This window comes from Sinocyclocheilus rhinocerous, unplaced genomic scaffold (genome assembly GCF_001515625.1).
Source record: "Sinocyclocheilus rhinocerous isolate Xijiao unplaced genomic scaffold, SAMN03320098_v1.1 scaffold591, whole genome shotgun sequence".
Taxonomy (NCBI): Eukaryota; Metazoa; Chordata; class Actinopteri; order Cypriniformes; family Cyprinidae; genus Sinocyclocheilus; species Sinocyclocheilus rhinocerous.
The window spans coordinates 2,904,750-2,929,431 of record NW_015641476.1 but is presented as its reverse complement, the minus strand read 5'-3'; the positions used below and the strand labels follow the sequence as shown (position 1 = coordinate 2,929,431).

Below are 24,682 nucleotides of genomic sequence, written 5' to 3'. Positions count from 1 at the left end.
TTTTATTATTATTAAATGGATGTTAAAAAATATATATTTTGAAGAAATTAATACTTTTATTCAGAAAGGATGCATTCAATTGGTCAAAAGTGACAGTAAAGTCATTTATAACGTTGCAAAAGATTTCCATTTAAAATAAATGTTCTTTTGAACTTTCTATTTATTAAAGAATCCTGGAAAAAATATTAAGCAGCACAACTGTTTTACACATTGATAAGAAATTGAGTTTCTTGAGCACCAAATCAGCATAATAGAATGATTTCTGAAGGATCATGTGACACTGAAGACTGGAGTAATTAATGCTGAAAATGCAGCTTTGCATCACAGGAATACATTATATTTCACAATAGAAAACAGTTATTTTAAATTCTAACCATTTCACAATATTACTGTTTTTACTGTATTTTTAAATCAAATAAATGCAGCCTTGGTGAGCATATCCATTTTTAACAATGGATAGTGTGTGTGTGTGTTATACGCTACCAGTCAAAAGTTAGAATTCATTAAGAGTTATGTTTTTGTAAGTAACCCTTTTAATGTTAAAATGGGTTTTGCTGCTTAATATTTTTGTGTAAGCCATGACACTTTTTCAGGATTTTCTTGATGAATAGGAAGTTCAAAAGAACAACATTTATTTGAAATAGAAATATTTTAGAACATTTTTTAAGTGCAAGCAATCGATCTTACTAACATCCAAAAGTTTGGGTTATGATTTCCACAATAATATTAAAAAGCAAAAACCTGAATCAATTTAATTAAATCATGATCAGATCACACATGTTCACACCCCTATGTCTACTGCATGTTTGAAAATTTAAAAAACTACAGGTAAATGAAGGAAAGAGTATTGAGCATACTAAATGTAATTCATTTGCAAGGCTCTTCAAACAGATCTGAAGTGCAGTGCGTCATAACCTAAGAGGTGTTGATGAATAGGAAGTTCAAAAGAACAACATTTATTTGAAATAGAAATATTTTAGAACATTTTTTAAGTGCAAGCAATCGATCTTACTAACATCCAAAAGTTTGGGTTATGATTTCCACAATAATATTAAAAGGCAAAAACCTGAATCAATTGAATTAAATCATTATCAGATCACACGTTCACACCCCTATGTCTACTGCATGTTTGAAAATGTAAAAAACTACAGGTAAATGAAGGAAAGAGTATTGAGCATACTAAATGTAATTCATTTGCAAGGCTCTTCAAACAGATCTGAAGTGCAGTGCGTCATAACCTAAGAGGTGACACCAGTGTATGTCCAAACATATGCATTTAACACACCACCCCAATACACTGTACAGCAGAAATAAAAAGTATGCATCATACTGGGTTGCACATAAGATGTCCAAGCATGAATGCACTATAGATATGGAAAGAAAGAGGGGGTCCAGACCACCTGCCAAAAAAGAAACACTTCCCGCACACAGAGGCCCATAGTGTGCATTTTGTATCAGAGGTTAAAAGCACACTTGGAGGGTGGACTGGGCTCGGATCCATTTCATCGGTTCAGCCAGGAGTCAAACCTGAACTCGGCATTTGACACACGCGCGATAGCAGGGGCCGGCTGGGCGGCCACAGCTGCTGCTACTGAACCCGGCGGGGCCGCAAAATAACTCACCGTGGAGGGAGAGACCGGTGGACTAGTCAACAGAGAGAGATGAGACGAGTTTGAGAGGAAAAAAAGGTTTTCCATAATAGAAAATAGATGCATTAACAAATCATATTACAACATGGATTATACATCCTGAATGGAGGAGTACATTTGAAGCATTTTGTAATACAGCTGATTGACCACATGTTTCAATAAGACTTATGAAGCAAACAACCATTCAAAAGTTTGGGATTGCGAAGTCTTTTTAATGTTTTTGAAAGAGCTCTCATGGTCACCAAGGAACATTGATTTGCTAAAAAAAAAAATCAGTACAAACAGTTATATTGAAAGATGTATTACAATTTAAAATAAATGTTTTCTATATTAATATTGTCAAATGTACTATAGATATAGAAAGAAAGAGGGGGTCCAGACCACCTGCCAAAAAAGAAATACTTCCCGCACACAGAGGCCCGTAGTGTGCATTTTGTATCAGAGGTTAAAAGCACACTTGGAGGGTGGACTGGGCTCGGATCCATTTCATCGGTTCAGCCAGGAGTCAAACCTGAACTCGGCATTTGACACACGCGCCACTGTGCTACGCTTTGTGAACAGTGTTAGACGCACAGCTCAGAGTGTCACACGCCTTAGAGGAGAGGGCAGGGGCGCTGCATGCTGAGCACAGTTTTACCAACCCCACCACACAACAGAAAATAAACTAGAATATCTAGAAAATCTCCATGGCTATACATTTATATATTTTGAGAGAGAAAGCACACACAGACCCGTGCCCAAATCAAAGCATCACTCATTTCCATCTAACTCAACCCTCTTTAATGTATTTTATTCCTGTGTTGGTAAAGCTGAATTTTCAGCATCATTACTCCAGTCTTCACTGTTACATGATCCTTCAGAAATCATTCTAATATGCTGATCAAGGAACATTTATTATTATCAATATTAAAAACAGTTGTGCCGTTTAATCATTTTGTGGAAATAGCTGATACTTTTAACACCTACAATGGTAGTGTATATTACTTGTTGAAACCATAGTTATTGTGACCGTGATTATTATTATTAATGTTATTATTACGAATACATTTATATACTGAACATTGGTGTTTATCTTTTTTTTTTTTATGGGGATTATAAATATGCTAATGTTTAATAAATAAATTGCACAGCTAAATTTAACCCCACTATGTGCCACAGACAACATAACCATTTAACAAAGTGGCATGTAAAGATGAGGTAAATCTTTGCACAGATATGAGTCTTCTCCTTGTACCTGGGGTAGTAAGTGGTGTAGCTCATGTTCATGTTCATGTAAAGCTGGGGAGAGTAGTAGGCTAAAGCAGGTACAGGGTTGTGTGCTGGGGCCTGTGGAGTTCTTGGAGTGGCCAGCAGGGGGGGCTGATACAACGCTGCCTCAGTGGGAAGCATACCTGGAGTTGCAGGAAATGCAGCATATGTTGGTGGAGAGAGACCTGAGAAAGACATGACAGTGCTTTATTCAAAATAAATTTTCACCATGTGGGCATGCTAAATCTCTCTCTCTCTCACACACACACACACACAGCTGACCTTGCAGGAGTGTGTGAATGTCATGTATACTTGGCTTAACTGGCACAGAGACAACTACTGTGTCCTCTGATGTATTGTGAGCACATACGGCCCATTCTCAAGCCAAGGTCAAACAACCAAATCAAATTACAGAGTAAACAGCCCTTCCTTTAGTGCCGCTACAGGCTTGCTCTTTCTAAAATGCCAAAATGTTGCACCTTTAGATCCGTGACAGAGGTGATCACACCGCTTTCTTGTAGATAAACTGAAATTTTATCTCAAACAGCCCAGCTGATAGGAGCAGAAGAGCGCAGGTTGGAACACTGCAAACAGATCAGCATCTCTTGAACAGGAACAGATTACAGCTGCTGGCTCACGCTAAATACTAACCCAAATTAACAGCGCAGTTCATCTTATCATGCGGTTTCCAACAAGCATTTGACAAAAAAAAGAAAGCTCCATAAAGTAGCAGACAGTCTCTTACAGGGCAGTTTGCAAGGAGGCGGCGAGAGGCCGCTGCGGTTAAGCGTTCCCCCCATCAGCACAAAGCTCATCTCCTCAGTGGAGCACTGGAACACCTCTACATAACGATCCTTCATCATCTTCTTGTGGCACTTCTGAGCCATCATAAACGCACGGTCAGCTGACTTCATCTGAATGAAGGCATCACCAGAGGGTCGACCCTAAAAAGACAAACCAAAAAAAAAAAAAGGGTCAAAGGGTCATTCTAGAAACACCTGAAGTTTCTAGTTTCATTAAGTTCCTCTGTCACCTGTTGGTTAAGGACCATGTGCACCCCATGTGGTTTGATATCAATGGTATGTTCTCCCATAAAGTCCAGGATGTCCTCGATGGCGGCAGTGTACGGCAGACCTCTCAGCCTGATGCAGTCTCGCGTGCTGCCGGTGGTGATGAAGGGTGACGTGGCTAACACAGGTACAGACACCATCTGAGGCGGAGGAGGAGGAAGTGTGGAGATCAATGGAGTGGACATGTAGCGATTCAAAACCTAGTTTGAAGATACAAAAGAAGGTCAAGAAAACAGCAATGAAAAACGAGATGTTGGTTTCATACAAATGTACACCAGCTTTTTTTTCTTTTTTTGCTCTGCTTAAATATAAATCATCTGTACCTGTTGGACCTCAGCTGCAGTACTGCGGAACAGCTCAATGTATCTCTTGCCCAGGATCTGTTTGTGCTTCTTCAGGGCATTCTGGGCATATTCCTCACAGGCAAAGAGAACAAACGCATCGCCTGTGGGACGTCCGTCTGGGTACTTCACAAACAGAAGCCCCTCCGTCCCATCCGTCACCGGGCTCTCTGGGCCCAGGAAGCCCAGAACATCCTGAGTAGTAGCGGTGAACGGAAGCCCACGCATTCGGATTATCACTTGGTTTTCCTTAGAAAGAAACTGAGCTACCTCATTGGACGTGCCTGTCAAAAGATGAGGACATTTAAAAATGGCGAGTGGTAACAATGTCAGACAGACTCTCAGCTGCTGTTAAACCTTTCAGCAGACACATCCACACGCGCTGTAATGATATCTCGGCAGGCCGCTGTTCTTTTACACCTGCTGTGTGTGAGGCTTTTCAGAGGCTGCTGACCCATCTTCCTCCCTGAGGGAACGGCTCTGTTTCTCTGTGGCCTGGCCAGAGCGGGGGGCAGGAGGAAAGGGGAATAGAGTTTCCCCCTCTACCTGCCCTACATGAGTCAGCAAGGGGAAGAGACTCACAAAGAGTCTTTCATTCCCACAGAGGGGGTAAAAATGAGGGACTGACACACACACACACACACACACACACCTGGGAATAGCGGATGGAGATTTATCTACAAATGGAAAGTGTCTGCTCATATTACAACTCAAGACTTCATGTAAATGACTCACCTCCTGCAATCTTCAGAAATTCCTCCCCAGTCGCTTTATACACCTGAAACAAAAAAATACAGTGTCATAGGAGTGGACTGCATGCCTTTGATTGTATATAATTGTATTATTCAGATGAAAATTAGGGATGGGTCAAGATGGTCACTTTGTTAATTACTTATGTTATTATATTTTTCAGATTTTACCTTTAAAATTAACAACAACAATACTTTAAAGGGAATAAGCTCAGAGATGCAGCTTCTTTAGTATGCTGTGCTTTAGCATGCTGTTAGACTGTCAAAGTAAACTCTCCAGAAAGTGGGGTCTCTAAATTTGTTGCATCCGACAACTCAAACACTAGTCGGTTATGACAATATGTAGTTTCGCACAAGCCTAGTATCCATTTAATTTGTTGCATGTAAGAATCATGTAATGTCTCATGTAAAGAATCATGTAATGTCTCAGATTAAAAGGGAGTGTTGTTGCACAATGCATTTTTTGAGATGATCAGAGTAAAATAAAGCATGGTTTGGATGCTTTGAGGAGGTGAACTTACTTCAATGTATCTGTTGCCCATGTGGTGTTTATGTCGCTCGAGTGCCATGTCTCTGTGCTCAGAGTTTATGAAGCGCACCAGAGCTTCCCCATTCCTCCGGCCCTGAGCATTTAAACACAGTGCAACGCCACCTCTGATACAAACACACACCCACAAAAATCAAACAAAGGCAGAGAAACAACACATTTAGTATGCATCCTTTAAAATGTACTCTTTATGATAAATCAGCTTGGACATTCCACGTAAAGCTACTTTTCCACTAGTGAAAGTCCTGATGTAAGATTTGGCTAGATATGCCTTTAAGGTTTTTCAGAGTTTTGCATTACACTGTTAATGTGTACTTAAGGGTCTTTTCTGAGTGCATGCACCATGTCATTGCGAGTGTGCCTTTCAGTGTTAAGCTGAGCTGTAATCTCACTTGGCAATGTTGAGGCCCTTGAAGAAGCGAGCGATGTCCTGATCAGATGACTGCCATGGCAACCCACGAGCTCTGATGACCGTCTCGCTGTCCACAGCTTCTGTCTTACTGCTGGAAGCCATGCACACACACAGGAAACAATCATTCATGCTTAGAAGCATTCTTATGGGCGATGACCATAGTCAAACATAGTCTTATAATGGGAAACCCCACAGATGTATTTGAAAACTTATGGTCAATGTCATCAGCTCTTAAAGTAAGAACATTCTGGACAGCAGTAAAAGGGAAATTCCTCACTGCTCAGACAAACAAAACATATCAGAAAAAAAAAATCAAACTATGACAAATATGAGTAAATACCATGCTCCGGATTCAAACTTGTAGTTTACAGTCTCAAAAGTGGAGAATGTGTGATCTACAAAGAAAAAAAACTCCGTTATTATGAGATCACATGATCAGTTGTGCATATCAAAAGCAAAATATGTAAGGTTTTATCAGTATATAAACTGCACGGATCAATCCACTATGCTGAGTGACTCACTGTAAGGCTCAGTCAGGAGGTGCAGAATTAGCAGAACCATGTTCTTCACCTCCCTCATTCCGGCCTCCTGCTCCACCGCTGCAGGAATACACACATCTGACAACAATGTCAAGGTCATATGCATATGTGAACGCACATATTCCTACCAAAACAGCTGAAAATGCTGAAATCGTATTATAATCCTAAATTTTCATCCTATAATTCATGAAAATTCTTAGTGCAAAGAGTTGCTCCTAATGACACAATTCTAAGAAAATTCCTCTTAGAATTCAGCTTGGACACTCCAAGTAAAGCTACTTCACCAGTGAAAGTCCCGATTTGACATTTGGCTGGATTTGCCTTTAACAGTGCAATGCAAAACTCGGTAAGACCTTAATGTGTACTTAAGGGTCTTTTCTGAGTGCATGCACCATGTCATTGCGAGTGTGCCTTTCAGTGTTAAGCTGAGCTGTAATCTCACTTGGCAATGTTGAGGCCCTTGAAGAAGCGAGCGATGTCCTGATCAGATGACTGCCATGGCAACCCACGAGCTCTGATGACCGTCTCGCTGTCCACAGCTTCTGTCTTACTGCTGGAAGCCATGCACACACACAGGAAACAATCATTCATGCTTAGAAGCATTCTTATGGGCGATGACCATAGTCAAACATAGTCTTATAATGGGAAACCCCACAGATGTATTTGAAAACTTATGGTCAATGTCATCAGCTCTTAAAGTAAGAACATTCTGGACAGCAGTAAAAGGGAAATTCCTCACTGCTCAGACAAACAAAACATATCAGAAAAAAAAAATCAAACTATGACAAATATGAGTAAATACCATGCTCCGGATTCAAACTTGTAGTTTACAGTCTCAAAAGTGGAGAATGTGTGATCTACAAAGAAAAAAAACTCCGTTATTATGAGATCACATGATCAGTTGTGCATATCAAAAGCAAAATATGTAAGGTTTTATCAGTATATAAACTGCACGGATCAATCCACTATGCTGAGTGACTCACTGTAAGGCTCAGTCAGGAGGTGCAGAATTAGCAGAACCATGTTCTTCACCTCCCTCATTCCGGCCTCCTGCTCCACCGCTGCAGGAATACACACATCTGACAACAATGTCAAGGTCATATGCATATGTGAACGCACATATTCCTACCAAAACAGCTGAAAATGCTGAAATCGTATTATAATCCTGGGCCCGTATTCATGAAAATTCTTAGTGCAAAGAGATGCTCCTAATGACACAATTCTAAGAAAATTCCTCTTAGAATTAAAGAAACGATCCCAGTAAAGAAGAAAGCAATTCAGAAAGCATCTTAACCCTTAAAAGAGCTCTTAAGGTCCAAAATTGTTAAAGAGTACTGACAAGGACTTTTAAGAGGCTTAAGAGTTTCTTTAGCAGTGGAGAAAATCAACAAAACGTGAAGAGCGAGAAGAAATGCATTGCACACAATGCATGACAGTGTGTTAATAAGACACTACACATTAGATTGTGCAGTGATCATGTTTGTGACCGATATTAGAGACAGACTAGCATCTCCGACATAGGGCCAGAAATGAAAGCAATCACTACATTAACTATGGCCACGTTCACATTGTCAGTTTTAGGAATTGACAACTGCATTTACTTACAGGTGTGAGTCTTGAAATGTCCCGTTCAAACAGCAGCTTACAGTAGCGTCTTGAATACTGTCTGTATGAATGTGCAACGAGTCAAGCCCATATATGCACTCGCATCCGACCTTTCTGCATCTTGCGCACGACATTGCATTCGAGTCACGCACAGAACAAAAAAAAACTGACAGAAACTGCTCCAGTGGAGAACAGTGACTGGATCTAAAACCTTCAGATGACGTACAGCTCATTTCTCCATCGCCGTAACCAGTGTTGGGTAAATTACTTTAAACAAGTAATTAATGACTTATTACTAATTACATCATCAATATTGTATTTAAATTACTTTTATAATTACTCTGTCTGAAAAGTAACTTAATTACTCAATAAGTAACAATCTTTTGAATCGTTAATTACTTCATAAAATCCCTATAAACCTTGATGCATAGAAATGAAATTCTTAATTATTTCAGTTTGAGTTAAACATGGAATAGTTTAGCCTTTTAGCTTTAAAACAACTGTAATACTTAAGCATTTTAATAAAAAATGTAACCTTCTTTAGTTAACAAATATAATTACTCTGCAAAATATCCAAATAACAAAAAAGCTTAAAAGTAAATTTAAGTAACTTTTATAAACGTGCCAGAAGAAAACATTACTGGTGCATCTTGAGATAAAACAATGGTATTTTAAGGTATGTATGTGCAAGTTTCTTTCAGTTAAAACAGCTCAGAAATGTATTTAATCTGGGACTAGACTTCAGCCTTGTCTGTGAAACCAGGGGTACATGTATCAAGCTGTAAGCATTAAACTTTTCAAAGCAATTATATTTTACTCTTTCACACATTTCAGTTTGGCAAGATAGGAAAAGCATAACTAGTAAAATGCGTACAAGTTTATGTAGCCTAAAAAAATAACATGTTAACTAATGTAAGAAATGATCTCCTCCGCTGAATAAAGCCGTGTCAGATCGTGCTGTTCTTCGGAGGTAAATTCCGGCTTATTCCTCAAGTCTTCTTCCAAAAACAATGACAAGCAGATGAATCTTGATTTTTTTTTTAATCTATTTTTTTGTATCTAGGTGATGAGGGCGTTTGCGCGCAGGTATGGCTGTAGATAATGAGCTCTGAGACGGGAAAGACTATACCTCGCTTTAGTTTTTTAGTTTAGATTATTACATAATCAGAGAATATTTGTTTTTGATTTGAATTGGTTCATTTAAAAGTAGACACTTCAATTTTTCTATAGACATATTTCTCAAATCTGTGTGTGAAGTATTCGCTGAGTTTAGGTTCGTTTTTGTGACACGTTACAGAAAGAAGTTCACGGAGATATATATATATATATATAATGCGTGTGAGAGAGTATGGTAAAACAGGAAGGCTTATAATAAACCCTAAAGCACTCTTTTCTTATTTCTTGGACAACCAACCAATCACAGTCTTCTGTGACTGTGTCATGCGTAGCAATTGGGTCAGCTCCGTCTCCTCGCTAAGATGAAAGTTTTTGTCTTTTCCTTGCTGAGAGTTGCTCTCAGATTGGTCCTGAATCGCTCTGAAGCTAAGACTCCTACGTAGAAATTTTTAAGCTAAATTAGGAGCTTTCTGAGAGGATTCTTCGAATCTTTAAGAATACGGGCCCTGCCCCTGATCTTTAAATACTGGTATTTGAAGAAGGAAAAAAAAAAATTTGGGACCACCACCTTCCACAAATAGCACAGTAAAACCCAAAGCATATGCAGGATACAGTCCAGCATGGAGGTCAGAGTGAGATCTTTGACAGGGCCTGCGTTGGGGCAGCATTTGTGAAACTCTTTCTTCAAGTCCACAAACGTGTAGAAGCACTCTGGCAGGACTAGATTCTTCAACAAAACACACACAGACAAATGAGGGAGATGCACACTAGAAAATGTTTAGGAGGAGCCTGAGGGAAGGGCAGAGGAGATCAAACAGTAAAAAAAGAGGGAAAAGGTAGGGAATGGATTGAGGGCACTTTAATGTCCTCTGGAGGAGCACAGCATTCCTGTAAAGATTATAACATGTTGCTGCTAAACAGATTATACCACAGACTGACAGCTAATTTAGAAATGTCAGAACAATACACACACACACACACCTAGGCTTTTCCTTTTCAGTTTTCAATAGCCTTAGTTAAGGGTGGATTAAATGCAAATACTCAAGGATGACAGTGTGTTTGGACTTTGGATGGAGGGTGTTACCTTTTTGGAGGCCTCAGGGTGCAGCACCTGTCGGATAAGCAGTGGTCCATCCACACAAAGTGTGTAGGAGCTTCTACCCAGAGACTTCAGTTCAGCTGACACCGACTGATAAAACTAGAGACAGGAACAGAAACAGTGAAAAACAGAGAAGGAATGGATCAAAACTTTATTATTTATATTCTAAAACTCCACAGCATTACACACAGGTGTAGGTATTAGATTCACTTCCCTTTACATCTACACCGTTGAGAAGGATCAGTGAGAATTTTCTTTTTTTTTTAAAAACTAAATAAAAACAAAACAAGGTTAAGCTTAAACCACTGAACTTTCTACAACAATGTCAAGGGCAGCACAGAGGACACCCACATTATGTAGTCATATGTACACACGCTGCTCTGTGTGCATGTGCTTTCTTGTTTTGAAGATTAAGCAGCTGGTCAGACTGGTTTGGTGAAAATACAGGAAGTGAGCAATGGCCGTTGCATTCAATTCAGATAAAGTATTTCACATGACCAGAGAGATAGATGACAAAACAAATGAAGAGCGTTTGTCCTGCTCTAAAAACACACCACCTGCTCACTCACAGCTATAGGGGCTCCCACATTCACCTGTCTTTAACTATTACAGATGTTTAGTAAACTTATCCATCTCTGCATCAGTCAACAGCAGTACAGGCTAACCACCACGACCATGACACGACAACTGATTTGAGTGCTTTATGATATTCACATGAGAGTGACAAACATGGAAATGAGAAAATGCAAAGGAGAACATGTCTCACACAAGTCAACATGAAAAAGAACGCGTTATTAAGGGCTGTTCTTGCATTAAAAAAAAAAGTGTAGAAAATGTTTTCCCTCAAAGTGCTAGCAAATTTCACAAACAATTGCAAAGAAACCGCAATCAACACATTTAATTAAATATGGAATTTTGAATTAGAAACACTGAAATTGTATTTTCTTATTCAATGTACTCCAATCATTTTTATTTTATTTTCCATTTTGAAAAATCACTTTTAAAAGTGAAGGCACTGAATGAAGCAGAGTTTATATTATGCAAGTATATAAGATACGTTACATTTTTACATCAGCAAAAATAACATGATATACAGTTTTTCTGATATTAAAATTACTTGTGATGTAAGATTTAGGTTATACCACCTACATCAACAGCATTTTTTTCCCCCCCAAACTAATTAAACTAATACAAGCTCAGATCAAGAGTTATGAAAAAAATTGTTTAACTTTGTTTTGAAGATTAAGCAGCTGGTCAGACTGGTTTGGTGAAAATACAGGAAGTGAGCAATGGCCGTTGCATTCAATTCAGATAAAGTATTTCACATGACCAGAGAGATAGATGACAAAACAAATGAAGAGCATTTGTCCTGCTCTAAAAACACACCACCTGCTCACTCACAGCTATAGGGGCTCCCACATTCACCTGTCTTTAATGAACTATTACAGATGTTTAGTAAACTTATCCATCTCTGCATCAGTCAACAGCAGTACAGGCTAACCACCACGACCATGACACGACAACTGATTTGAGTGCTTTATGATATTCACATGAGAGTGACAAACATGGAAATGAGAAAATGCAAAGGAGAACATGTCTCACACAAGTCAACATGAAAAAGAACGCGTTATTAAGGGCTGTTCTTGCATTAAAAAAAAAAGTGTAGAAAATGTTTTCCCTCAAAGTGCTAGCAAATTTCACAAACAATTGCAAAGAAACCGCAATCAACACATTTAATTAAATATGGAATTTTGAATTAGAAACACTGAAATTGTATTTTCTTATTCAATGTACTCCAATCATTTTTATTTTATTTTCCATTTTGAAAAATCACTTTTAAAAGTGAAGGCACTGAATGAAGCAGAGTTTATATTATGCAAGTATATAAGATACGTTACATTTTTACATCAGCAAAAATAACATGATATACAGTTTTTCTGATATTAAAATTACTTGTGATGTAAGATTTAGGTTATACCACCTACATCAACAGCATTTTTTTCCCCCCCAAACTAATTAAACTAATACAAGCTCAGATCAAGAGTTATGAAAAAAATTGTTTAACTACTAACTTAATGTGATGAATCAAACATGACATTTCTATGATTTAAGTCAATCTGCAGTAAATTACAACAGAGCAGGAATGACCAGAGTCTGAAGAAAACCGATAGCCCCTTTATGGCCTAATTTTCCTATCATTTGGGTGGCGCTGATAACAAGCAAACGTTGCCTTTACCCAGAGCAACCAAAAGTAAAAGCAACCAAGACATACAGTAGCTAACAAAAAGTTTAAAAGATTAAGTGCAACATACATAACCTGACTAATCTACAAGCTGGCAATTTTGGAGAATTTGAGAAATAAAGCAGTATAAAGCTCTCAAACCATAGAAAACAACTGAAGGCAGAACTGCAGCACATTCAGCTACATTCCCATCACGCTCTTGGACAGCGACGTGCTGTTTTTTCACATATCCTGTCCATCTTCATACCTCATGCAAATACAAGGCTCCAGTTAGTCATTGAGGGCTTAACTGTAAATACCTGACAATTCTGAAAGTATAATTCAAGAGCTTCACATCTCATTTTAAGTAATCTCAAATAAGGCGTGAGTGGTACACAGTCACAGTAATAACACAAACACAAATTAATGCATTCGCTTAGCGCTGCACTTGTTACAGGGTTTGAGAGTGTGTGCACTTGTGTATTGTGCATTCATGGCTGTTTTCACAACACAACCCCGCCTTGCACAAATTAGCAACTGCAATAATTCAGTGCAAACTTAATTTCTGCTACACAAACATTCTGCTAAAACACACTGTGACTGACACACCCTGTGCCTACACACAATTAGACAGGGGAGATCAAACTCCAGGAAAAAAAAGCTAGATATGAAGGGTAACATTTCACTGGCTGGAAATGAAAATTCTATTAAAATAAAACTTTTAAAATTGTATCCATTTTTACTTTAAGCAAAAAGACAAAATCAGTAAAATAGCCACTCCAGCATTGAGAAAAAGCGTTTGTATGGCTAGCATAAGATACACAAGATAGTTAAACTTGATCTGGGTTTCAGTTTTACATTCTCCTCTGCCACTGTCAGTGAGAGTGAGAGAGAAATTTGATCTTTGGCATGACAATCAATCAGTGTGTCCTGCTGAGTCATGTTTGCTCTGTGTGTATGTGTGTGTACACAAAGAGGCCGAATTCCAAATGGCACTTTTGCTCCCTTGAAGAAAAGGGATGCAATCTATAGGGTCATTCAAAATGCAAGTGAGCAGCAGAATCCCTCTACGAAAGCTCGTTCCTTAAGGCTATTAGTAAAGTGCACTTATGGTGGTCACTTAAAGTTATTTTGCCGTTTATGATCACATGATCCCGGGTGGCAAGCTTTTACCATTCATTTTAAAACCTGTGAATTTTATATCTAAAATTGCTTTTGTACACCAAACAACTATCAGCAGAAAATATTCCTTCCATATATTACTGTTCAAAGGTTTGATAAGATTTTTTAAGAAAGTTTTTGAAAGAAGTCTCTTATGCTCACCAAGGCTGCATTTATTGGATCAAAAATGCAGTAAAACAGTAACATTGTGAAATAGTATTACAACATAAAATAACTATTTTCTGTTTTAATATATTTAACTGATGGCAGAGCTGAATTTTTACCAGGTATTACTCCAGTCTTCAGTGTCACATGCTCCTTCAGAAATCATTTGGTGCCCAATAAACATTTCTTATCAACATTGAAAACAATTGTGCAATTGTTTTTTTTTCAAGTTTTACTGAATGATAATGACATGTCTGTAAAAAAATGTACCAAACGCAAACACAAAACAGTCTTGCCCTATACTCACTTTAAGCGTTCTGCCCTCTAAAATTAGTAGGGCATAGTGATGCTTACTTGTGAGTAGAACTCAACCTGTCAGGGTTGAAGTGAAGTGAGAGTGTCTTTAGATAAGGTAACAGAATGTGCCGGCTGAACTACCAGGATGTTTAAGCAACAGTCACAACCGGATTTGATTAATCCATTCTGTATTCACTTTATACAATGCTGTAAAAACATGAGACCCAAAATCCATCTAATTCATTTCTATAAATGACCATTTTACTGATGGGAAGTCTTTCTGAGGCTGAATGAAAGCATGGATAAACGTGTCACTCATCCTTTCATAGAGGCATTTGCCAGAACTCCCCCTTCACATTGACAGTCTGTAGAGAAATAAAGCTCTCTGCTCATCACTCACAGGTACTGACATGCTCTTGCCAGCCTGCTGTGCTTTGTCAGCGAGCTCACAGAAGAAAACACAATTTCTCTAACACACCCTGTGTCTCTCAAACACACCCAAGATCATTTTCTCCCACAAACACACTCATGATCTCACAGTAACAATTTTATTCTGCTTCAAGTCTTTTCTCCCTCGCACACACACACACACACACACAGGTGTTAGCACCTCACCATTCCCACAGAGTTAGCATCTAAAAGCAGGTGCAAAGCCAAAGCGAGTCACCCAGTGAGTGCCAGCAGCTATACATTTTTTTTCCCCCCTACGTTTCACTTTGGATGCCACGTCTCAATACACACAGCACAGATCAGCCGCAAAAGCTCAGAAAAAAAAACTCACTAAACACACACACACACACACACACAGGTGTTAGCACCTCACCATTCCCACAGAGTTAGCATCTAAAAGCAGGTGCAAAGCCAAAGCGAGTCACCCAGTGAGTGCCAGCAGCTATAAATTTTTTTCCCCCCTACGTTTCACTTTGGATGCCACGTCTCAATACACACAGCACAGATCAGCCGTAAAAGCTCAGAAAAAAAAACTCACTAAACCCTCCTAAATACCTGTTTCCTAACCAAGACACAATGATGAGGACAATTTTATCAACCAGTGAGTCACAACAGTGAGAAAACTGATGTTAGTTGCGTCACCATTCCATATGTAGGGGACAGGTCTTGAAAGAATCTTTCACTGAAGATAACAGGTCAAAGTCCTGAGTGAGAGCCCTTCCCCAAACCCCTCACTGTTCCTTATAGGACTGGGCGCTATGATGTTAAATATTGTGGTGACAATATAAAGTGTTTAGAGATAGATTGCCACATCATGGTATGTGAATATATTTGCGCAGGACTGCTTCAAGACACATATGAGTGATAAAGAAACATGAATGAGAAAAAGTGCATGCTTGATGTTGAACAGTTAAGCACAACAAACCACAAAAAGAACTAAAATGCAGTGCTTGCTCTTGTAGCTTTAATAAGAATCAGTGAATATATAATTCACTCAGTGAATAATGTGCAGTTTTAATTTACATTGGATAATAAAATTTCTTACTTGAATGCTACTGTTAAATAGATCTACTGTACCTGAAAAAGTTAAAGCACTCTTTTTTTATTATTTGTATCTTTCTTACATTGTATCCTATTGTTTGTAATTTGCTTTTTGATTTGTTCTTAACAAACATAAAACAAAAACAACTATATTATGATTATATCTTAGTATATGATAAATAAAATTACTCCTATCATGAAATAAGATTTTGGTTGTATCGCCCACTTCTAGTTCCAACACCTGTTGGAAGTGGTTGTATTTCTTTGAAAACAACAAGGAAAATGAATTGAACTGAACCAATGGTTTGATAGCGCCTGTCTTTCTATCTATCTCTCTGAAAGGTAGGCAAGGAGAAATTGATTTCACTAGTTAATATTTACAGAGCCCCCTGGGGATAGGCTACGACTGAATCAAGATAACATGCCACCACCTGAATGCAATATGCAATAAAAAAATTGGAGAAAATAATTGTATTAAATGAGACTAATCATTCTTTAATGGTTCTAATTTGTACTTTAATAAATGTAATATATATAAATTCCAACAAACATCTAGTCCCAGAACTGAGCTTTGACTTAGAAGCTCTAAATATCTTTCTGTGGGCAATAATGAGAGGGTGTCCATTATGAAACAGTGGGGGGTGGAAACAGGTTTCCCAAGCACCAACAAATTCTCTCTGCGTCATGGTTGAAAAACACGTTTGGTGACCACTGTCTTTTGCCAAAACATACCTGCAAAACTCAGGAGCAACCCGAAACTGTATCCTGCTTGATAAATGAGCCTAACACGGATAGCAGAAGAAAAGGAAAACAGGAAAATCTCTCTGGCTCACTCTTTTTAATTTTAATCCCACTCTCTACTATTCTGTTCATCCCTCTGTATCCATATCACTCTTGCTCACTCTCCGCTCACTGACATTTATGGTTCTCAGGTGGGTGCATTCACAGGTAAACATTCTGTCTTCCAGATGTCTGCTTAACACATCAGTCCACAACAAGACCAGACCTGCACTCTCCCCTGGAGCAGAGCGTCAGTGCCTTCCTTCCCACACCCAAACTCCACACACACACACACACACACACACACACACTCGCACGCATTACACACAGCAAGCCAAAATCTGACAAATGCTAAAATCATGTGGACAATATCAAAGACTTGCCTTATGCTGACACACAGCCTACTAAAAAAATTGGAGACACTGTTTTATATGTGACTTTTAATTGATTTTAGAACACTACAAACTAAAATTTCTAACTAAAATGACAAAAACATTCCTAGGCTGTTTGAAAGGCCATAATATACACAAACACTGTAGAGATGCATGGCTCGAGAAAGAAACACATGGTCTCTCACCTGCTGCAGGACGCTCTCCAGCGGCTCGGCCTTGCACAGCTCCTCCGCCGTGAGCCCGGTCTCCTCCTTGCACTGCTCCGACAGATCCGCACTGTCCGGCTGTACTAGAGTCCGCTTAAGCTTGCCCACCTGTTAACAACATCATCTTTCAACGGGCCTCGCAATACATTTCAAGCGGGTTTTCTCATCGGCGTGCCCTTTAACACACCTGGCCGTCGAGAACACAGACAGTGTTCTCCACGCGCCTATGCTGTCTAGATAGGCAGCTCACTGGGTTTGACACCGAGTCACTATGGCGATGATGATTTTATCTCAGGCAGTGTGTTTGTGTGAACGCAAAGCACACACGGCAGGGTTACTGACCTACAGGCGATGACATGCACCAAACAAGGCACGCTTTCGTCTCTCGTGGCTTGAAAAGACCACATTATAATGCTCGAATCACGTTGTCAAACAGATCAAATAAAACAGCTGCTGCTTGTAATGTAAATCACAATGTAAACTCTCTGAAAGCGCTCCTTGTTAGTGAATGTCAGCCGTCAAGGTGGTTTCTAACACTAGCGTATTACTAGGTGGGTAGTTTAAAGTAAGAGACCTTACAACAGGGTCAAAAGGTCCGTACCTTATTCTCATGTAGATCCACAATTTGCCACACCAAGAGAATTAATTCCCTTTCATCCGACCCCAGTTTACCCCCATTTGCACCAGCTGTTGCCCCAAAGAACACCACCAGAGTATCACTGTGCGAAGCCATCAGGGACCACAAGGGTAAAAACTACAATTAAGAGCAAAGATCAAATAAAACAGTAACACGAGGGTTCACCTTTCTCCAAGAGAAGCAAACAAAAGAAATGGAAATTCAATTGAAGTACACGAGAAAGGACAGAAGATTACTTCAGGAGAAGGACACGAGAGAGGGTGCGGCACGAGACTCTACCTGTTGCAGTACTTGTGCTCTCTATCCAGAGTTACTGGTTTGACTGGTAAAGAAGGCAGAAAAAAGTCCCGGTTCGTCTCACGCTAACCCCATATCAAGCCCTGAAGCCTTTTCTCGCTGTCTCGTTTTTTCTTGGTTACCTGGTTGTGGTTCGGCCTCCCTGTTTGGCGTCAATCTCCCGGGGGAGCGCGTTGATTGGCTGGTTTGTAAAGGTGAGGGCGGGGCGTATTGTATGTAACCCGTTCTGATTGGTTTATTATGCGCTAGGAAGTAAGAGAGAAGATTCCGAATTCATTTGTCCTGCTTTGCTGCTACACACCTATACAGACGCGCCGTTTAATATATACGGGTTTATATATGTAAAAAGATACACGTACGTTGAAAGAAATACACTTTGAAAAGCAAACATACAAATATGTTTAAAATCATACACTCACACAAGATTAAGACTCCGTGATATCAGCTCCCTGAATAAAAGCTCTAATAAAAGTTTTATTTTAGATGTGGCCAGTGCGCTTTCATAAACTCTCAAAAACTGCTGATATTCGTTTCTGCCACTCTCACTAGACAAACACATAGTCTCACAAAACTAAGTTTTAGACTATTGATATTAATTGTGCTACATATAATATCAATGATTGTGATAGTTTATTCTGGTCATGTAGTTGTTTATGCAGTTATGAAGGGGCAGTTTGACTGACACGTTAAACCACCCATCACACTTCACTTCTTTAATGTGACGTTTATGGGCGGGTCATAAACTAACTGAAAATAGAAATCATTGCACTTGCAACTACAACCTGACTAAATATTCTGAAATATCTTTTTAGGATTCGATGCCAGGAACATTGTAAACTTTGACAGAGTTGCCGCGATTAATGTCAAATTTTGATGTTCTTAATATAGCCAAATAATTTTTTTCCTTCAAAATGTAATGTTTTTGAGTGTTTAATCTGTTCAGCTTAAAGGGGTCATATGATGTTGCTAAAAAGAACATTATTTTGTGTATTTTGTGTAATTAAATGTGTGTATGCAGTTTAAGGTTCAAAAAACGCGTTTGTTTTGGTGATTTCAAATATCAACATTGGCTACCAGAAATCACTTACTCTGCCTTTAAAGTAGACACTTGCATTTAATTTGCTTTCTATGTATATAAGATCACTGTTGTTAACGGGGTCATATGATGCTGCTAAAAAGAACATTATTTTTGTGTATTTGGTGTACTGAAATGTGTTTATGCGGTTTAAGGTTAAAAAAACACATTATTTTCCACATACTGTACATTATTGTTTCTCCTCTATGCCCCGCCTTTCTGAAACGCGTCGATTTTTACAAAGCTCATCGGTCTGAAAACATGATGTGCTCTGATTGGCCAGCTATCCAGTGTGTTGTGATTGGCTGAATACCTCAAGCGTGTGACGGAAATGTTACGCCCCTTACCATACTGTGATGCCCTGATCCGGCCGGCCGGAGCAACCAGATAAAAACATTAAAACCCATTACAAACGAGGCATTTGTTGTATCCAGTGGGGACATAATTACAGATTATAATGACTTATACTGTCTTTTTACGCATTGCGTTGCATCGCGCCACGTAAACATAAAACCATGTCTGCATTTGTGATCGGAGAAATGATAAACTACAAACGCTACTCTACACTGCTCAAAACTCGCGTTTGAATAGTCAGTGGCAAATTCTTTAAATATAAAAACGTACAATCTGTGAGTCAGAACAGCCGGTGTTCTGACAATTTGTGCTACCCTGTCAGATTTTGCTACCTCCCATTAAACGGATGGAATGCACCAAGAGCTTGTAACACTCCAAAGAGAAAGGAAAAATTGAAATCGCATCATATGACCCCTTTAAAGGAAAAACACAATTATAGGTAACAGGTTTAGGTTTTAAGGTCAAATTGGGGAAAAGAAAAAAAAATACATGACACTATGACATAGCAATGGCAATGTAAAAAAGAAATGAAATTAACTTAATAATCTTAAAATAATTTAGGAACCCAAACCTATCCTTGGCTCCTACATATACCCTATAGAGTCAACTGTGCTGAGGTCTGAGTTTTGTTTCCATGATTCAGTGCTCTTGTGTGCTTGTGTGTCAGTAATTAAATGGGACAAAAAGCCAGACAGAGACTGCTCGTCTGTAGTTCACTCACTATTCCATTGCGTGCCAAACTTAGGTGACAATTCTATGGCCTCTTCCAGACTTAGGAAGTCAAGCATCTCTCTCCTTCTCTCTCTGGTTTCATCTTGAGCAATGGTCAGCTGATTCTTTCAGTCATGAAATTTGTGTTGACAAGAGAGATAGAAATATAACCACAGGTTATGACAGGAGAAATGTCATCTCACCACTTTTAAAGGGCTGTAATACACTACACGACTTTTAAAATCTGAACAGATTCATCATACACTTGTCACCTCTGTAAATGGTTACAAAGAAAAACTGGGCATTAGCTCACACAGAAACATGCGCCTTGTTGCTAAGAGACACATGGCAAATGAAAACAATGTGTTCTAAAATCAGCTCAAAATATCAAACATGGACTGGATGTAATCACAAGCTAAAAAAAAAAAATCAGAGTCTGTGCCCATCCTATACTGTGAAATTGGTCAACTCCGCAAACAAAACCTACAGACTGTTCTGACTTTGGCCAACTAGAGCTGACTCGTCCAGAGTGCAAATCAGGGCAAAAATTTGCACAAATGTTGTGTAGCGTATTCCAGGCTTTACTCTAGGTACAAATTTAGCATTTCAAAAATTTGATAAATTCAAATGTGTTTATTTTTTAAATTCAGTTAATAAAGGTATATCGTCGAAAGGTGGCAAAAAAGATTTCACAGAAGAAGAAAAAGCCTGGTGAGCTTTTCTTCTGCTTTAGACAGTGGCCCTATGCAAAATAATGTATATGTTTAGGTTTTTTAAAATAACTGCTGTTCAATTTTCATATGAAAGGAGCATTATAGAAAAGAATGACATTTCAGTGGAATCTTTTTCTAGACGGACATCTGTTCCGTTTAATGCCCACTTCCTCTTTCACACCATTACAAGATTCACAAACACACACGTTGCAAGGAAAAGGAAGATGTTGAAATCATAATGCACAGAAGATGTAAGACAGTCTGCTTACATAAGATACCATGGGAATTTGATCCTAAACAGATAGAAATATTTGCTATAAAGGCATTTGAGTTATATCACAGATGTAAAAGTGGTTTCATCGTAGAATATGCAGTTGCAATTTAAGTTATAACATCTGTGAGTATTAAAATATACTCAGAACACAAAGAACAAGGCACAAGCAAATATTTCACTTAAAAAATGTTTACATTTTAATTCAGTCCTGAAATACAAAATTACATAAAAAACTTCAAGCACTCTTTTTTGAGAAATAACAGTTATAATGGTTATAAAGCTTCAGTCTGAAGTACTGATGCATGATTCCATAGCCACATCTACCGGCACTTTTGAGTCTGTGAGACACTGTGAGTTGGTGCTGTGTGAACTCTGTCTTTTGGACACAAATGATAACTCTTTATTCCCTTCACCTGATGCTGCACTGGACAAATGCTGGAAGAGCTTCTGTATTCCAGTTTCCCGGAGCGAGCTGCGGAAGGCACGCGCGGCAAACACATAAAGCACTGGATTGACTGAGCTACTGATGAATGTCAGGGCTCCTGCTATAAAGGTCATTGTGGTGCAGGCGTCCTCCAAACTTTCCGCCATGTCGGGGCTTGAATGCTTGAGAGCGAGCGAGATGAGGGCAAGAAAGTTCCCTGCATGGTGAGGAATCCAGCAGAGAGCGAACATCACCACCACACTGCAGATGAGAACCGTCGACTTGCGCTTGGACTTGAAGTTCATCTGCACTATGCGACTGAAGAGGCAGCCGTAACAGACCAACAGAGTGAAAAAAGGGATGACAAAACCTATAAGAGATTCTAAAATGAGCAACACACCCTCCTGGGCGTCAGTCTCATACTCCCTGAACAGACATTGATTTTGTCCGTGAACTTCTCCCAAAGTGTGAGTTACAATGACGGGAATACTGAGGAGAAATGAAGCCATCCATATCATTAGAAGTACCTTGTTCAGTGCTTGTCTCCTCCTCCAGACGACTGAGGCAAAGGGGTATCTGATGGCCAGGAAGCGCTCCACACTCATGGTGGTGATGATGAAGACGCTGCTGTACATGCAGGCATTGATGATGTACACCATGGCTTTGCAGGCTGCCTCTCCAAACACCCAGGAACGGGCCGGCGAGTAGATCCACAGCGGCAGAGTGATCAGCACCAGAAGATCTGCAGCTGCCAGGTGGAGGATGAGAAGCACCGTATGTGAACGCTGTTTCACATGCTTCAGGATGGTCCACACCACCAGCAGGTTCCCAGGTGTACCCACTAGGAAACACACACCCAGAATCACACAGGCCCCCACCAAGCCCAGCTCGGTCTCCTCGTCTGCCTGAAAATAAGCTGTAGCGTTCATGATTCCCTCTCTGTCCACTCGAGTCTGCTATACATCTAACCACTGAATTAGAAAACCAGTTTGCCTCAGCAAAACTCACTTCCCGTTTGTGGAAAAACAGAACTCTCGAGCACAGAAAAGAAAAACATCTGAAGTGATTGTCTGCTAAAAACACAACCAAAAAGTATGTACGTTAGCATGGGAGGAGCATCACAACTGTGAATTTAGATGTAGAAAGCAGATGCAATTACAGTTTCTGTTTACACTTAAAAAATTTCACATGAATTTCTGGCAATTTTGGTGAGTCAGTTTACCTCACTGTGCATTTTAACTAGGCCCATTTTAACAGCACAGAACAAAATATGTTTGATTTTTTAAGGCCCTTCAGATATACAGCACTGGAGCAGAGAAATGCTCAAGCAGAATATTTTATTTTATATATTTTTTTCACCTCTGTATTAAGTATAATGACATTTAAACAACTTTAATAATTAAAAAAAAAACTATTATGGCATTATGGCAGAAAATATAATGGGATTTAAACAACTTTGACTACAAATGTTTGAGATATTATGGCATTTAAACAAGTATTATCATTAAAACATCAAAACGTTTTGTCATTTCAATAACTTTAACCACAAAAGTTTGATATTTGAACAATTTTGACCATAAAAAATAGATACATATTATGGCATAATAAAAACTTTGACTAATAAAAAATATAAATATTATGGCATTTAAACAATTTCGACCATTAACAAACAGAAATATTATGGCATTTAAACAAGTTTTACCAAAAAAAAAACAAAAAAAAAGAAATACCATGGCATTTAAATAAATTTGACCATTAAAAAATATCAAAATTTCTCATAAGTCTAACATTTACTTAGAAATCTGTGAGATCCCTCTGTTCACCACCATTGGAATCTTCAAGGATCTTTCCATGCTGCAGTCCAGAATCCTGTAAGAAGCCTTCTGTCATTTGCTGTGTTTGTGTGGCTAAGTCCTGGAACAGCTTCACTATCCCAGACTTCTTCAGATTTCCATGTACGTTTTCAGAAGCAAATGCATACAACACAGGGTTTACTGAGCTACTGATAAATGCCAGAGCTATTTGGGATATGAGGCTGTTCATCAGATTGTCCTACTAGAAGAACCACCATCCCTACGACATTGAGCATGTGGTGAGGTAACCAACACACAATGAAGGCCACGACCACTCCACAAATGAGAAAGGCCGTTTTCTTGGTCCTAAAGCGCACCTTTCGGAGCTGTACGGCAACCTGACAGTAGCAGATCGCAAGTGTGAGAAATGGAATAATGAAACCAAGCAGAGTCTCCAAACACATACAAAAGACTTCAAAAGACATAGAGTTGTACTCCCGGTACAAGCAATGTTTCGCTCCATCATCATCTAGATACTGGGTTAGGATGACTGGAATCCCCAAAATGAATGACAGGATCCAGGTCACTGCCAGTATTCTGAACATGGATATCCCATTTTGCCAATAAAGCATCTTTAAGGGGTATGTGACAGCCAGGAGATGGTGATGATGAAGACGCTGCTGTACATGCAGGCATTGATGATGTACACCATGGCTTTGCAGGCTGCCTCTCCAAACACCCAGGAACGGGCCGGCGAGTAGATCCACAGCGGCAGAGTGATCAGCACCAGAAGATCTGCAGCTGCCAGGTGGAGGATGAGAAGCACCGTATGTGAACGCTGTTTCACATGCTTCAGGATGGTCCACACCACCAGCAGGTTCCCAGGTGTGCCCACTAGGAAACACACACCCAGAATCACACAGGCCCCCACCAAGCCCAGCTCGGTCTCCTCGTCTGCCTGAAAATAAGCTGTAGCGTTCATGATTCCCTCTCTGTCCACTCGAGTCTGCTATACATCTAACCACTGAATTAGAAAACCAGTTTGCCTCAGCAAAACTCACTTCCCGTTTGTGGAAAAACAGAACTCTCGAGCACAGAAAAGAAAAACATCTGAAGTGATTGTCTGCTAAAAACACAACCAAAAAGTATGTACGTTAGCATGGGAGGAGCATCACAACTGTGAATTTAGATGTAGAAAGCAGATGCAATTACAGTTTCTGTTTACACTTAAAAAATTTCACATGAATTTCTGGCAATTTTGGTGAGTCAGTTTACCTCACTGTGCATTTTAACTAGGCCCATTTTAACAGCACAGA

At 39.3% G+C, this 24,682-nt stretch overlaps 2 protein-coding genes and 1 pseudogene across 2 annotated transcripts; all 3 read right to left on the bottom strand.

Annotated features, from left to right (window-relative positions):
* Positions 1-1,502: 1,502 nt before the first annotated feature.
* LOC107755024 (epithelial splicing regulatory protein 2-like) lies at positions 1,503-17,995 on the bottom strand. Its single transcript, XM_016571664.1, has 14 exons — positions 17,690-17,995; positions 17,068-17,196; positions 10,361-10,474; positions 9,889-10,003; positions 7,539-7,634; positions 7,358-7,412; positions 6,998-7,108; positions 5,579-5,711; positions 5,044-5,086; positions 4,291-4,592; positions 3,931-4,167; positions 3,643-3,841; positions 2,884-3,082; positions 1,503-1,644 (listed from the first exon to the last, which is right to left on the bottom strand). The coding sequence occupies exons 1-14, from the start codon at positions 17,819-17,821 to the stop codon at positions 1,503-1,505; spliced, it is 2,007 nt and encodes a 668-aa protein (XP_016427150.1). The 5' UTR covers positions 17,822-17,995.
* Positions 17,996-21,431: 3,436 nt separating this feature from the next.
* LOC107755117 (leukotriene B4 receptor 1-like) lies at positions 21,432-22,502 on the bottom strand. Its single transcript, XM_016571816.1, has one exon. It carries the CDS (start codon positions 22,500-22,502, stop codon positions 21,432-21,434), a length of 1,071 nt encoding a protein of 356 aa, XP_016427302.1.
* An 865-nt stretch (positions 22,503-23,367) lies between these two features.
* On the bottom strand, positions 23,368-24,348 carry LOC107755023 (leukotriene B4 receptor 1-like; annotated as a pseudogene).
* Positions 24,349-24,682: the final 334 nt, after the last annotated feature.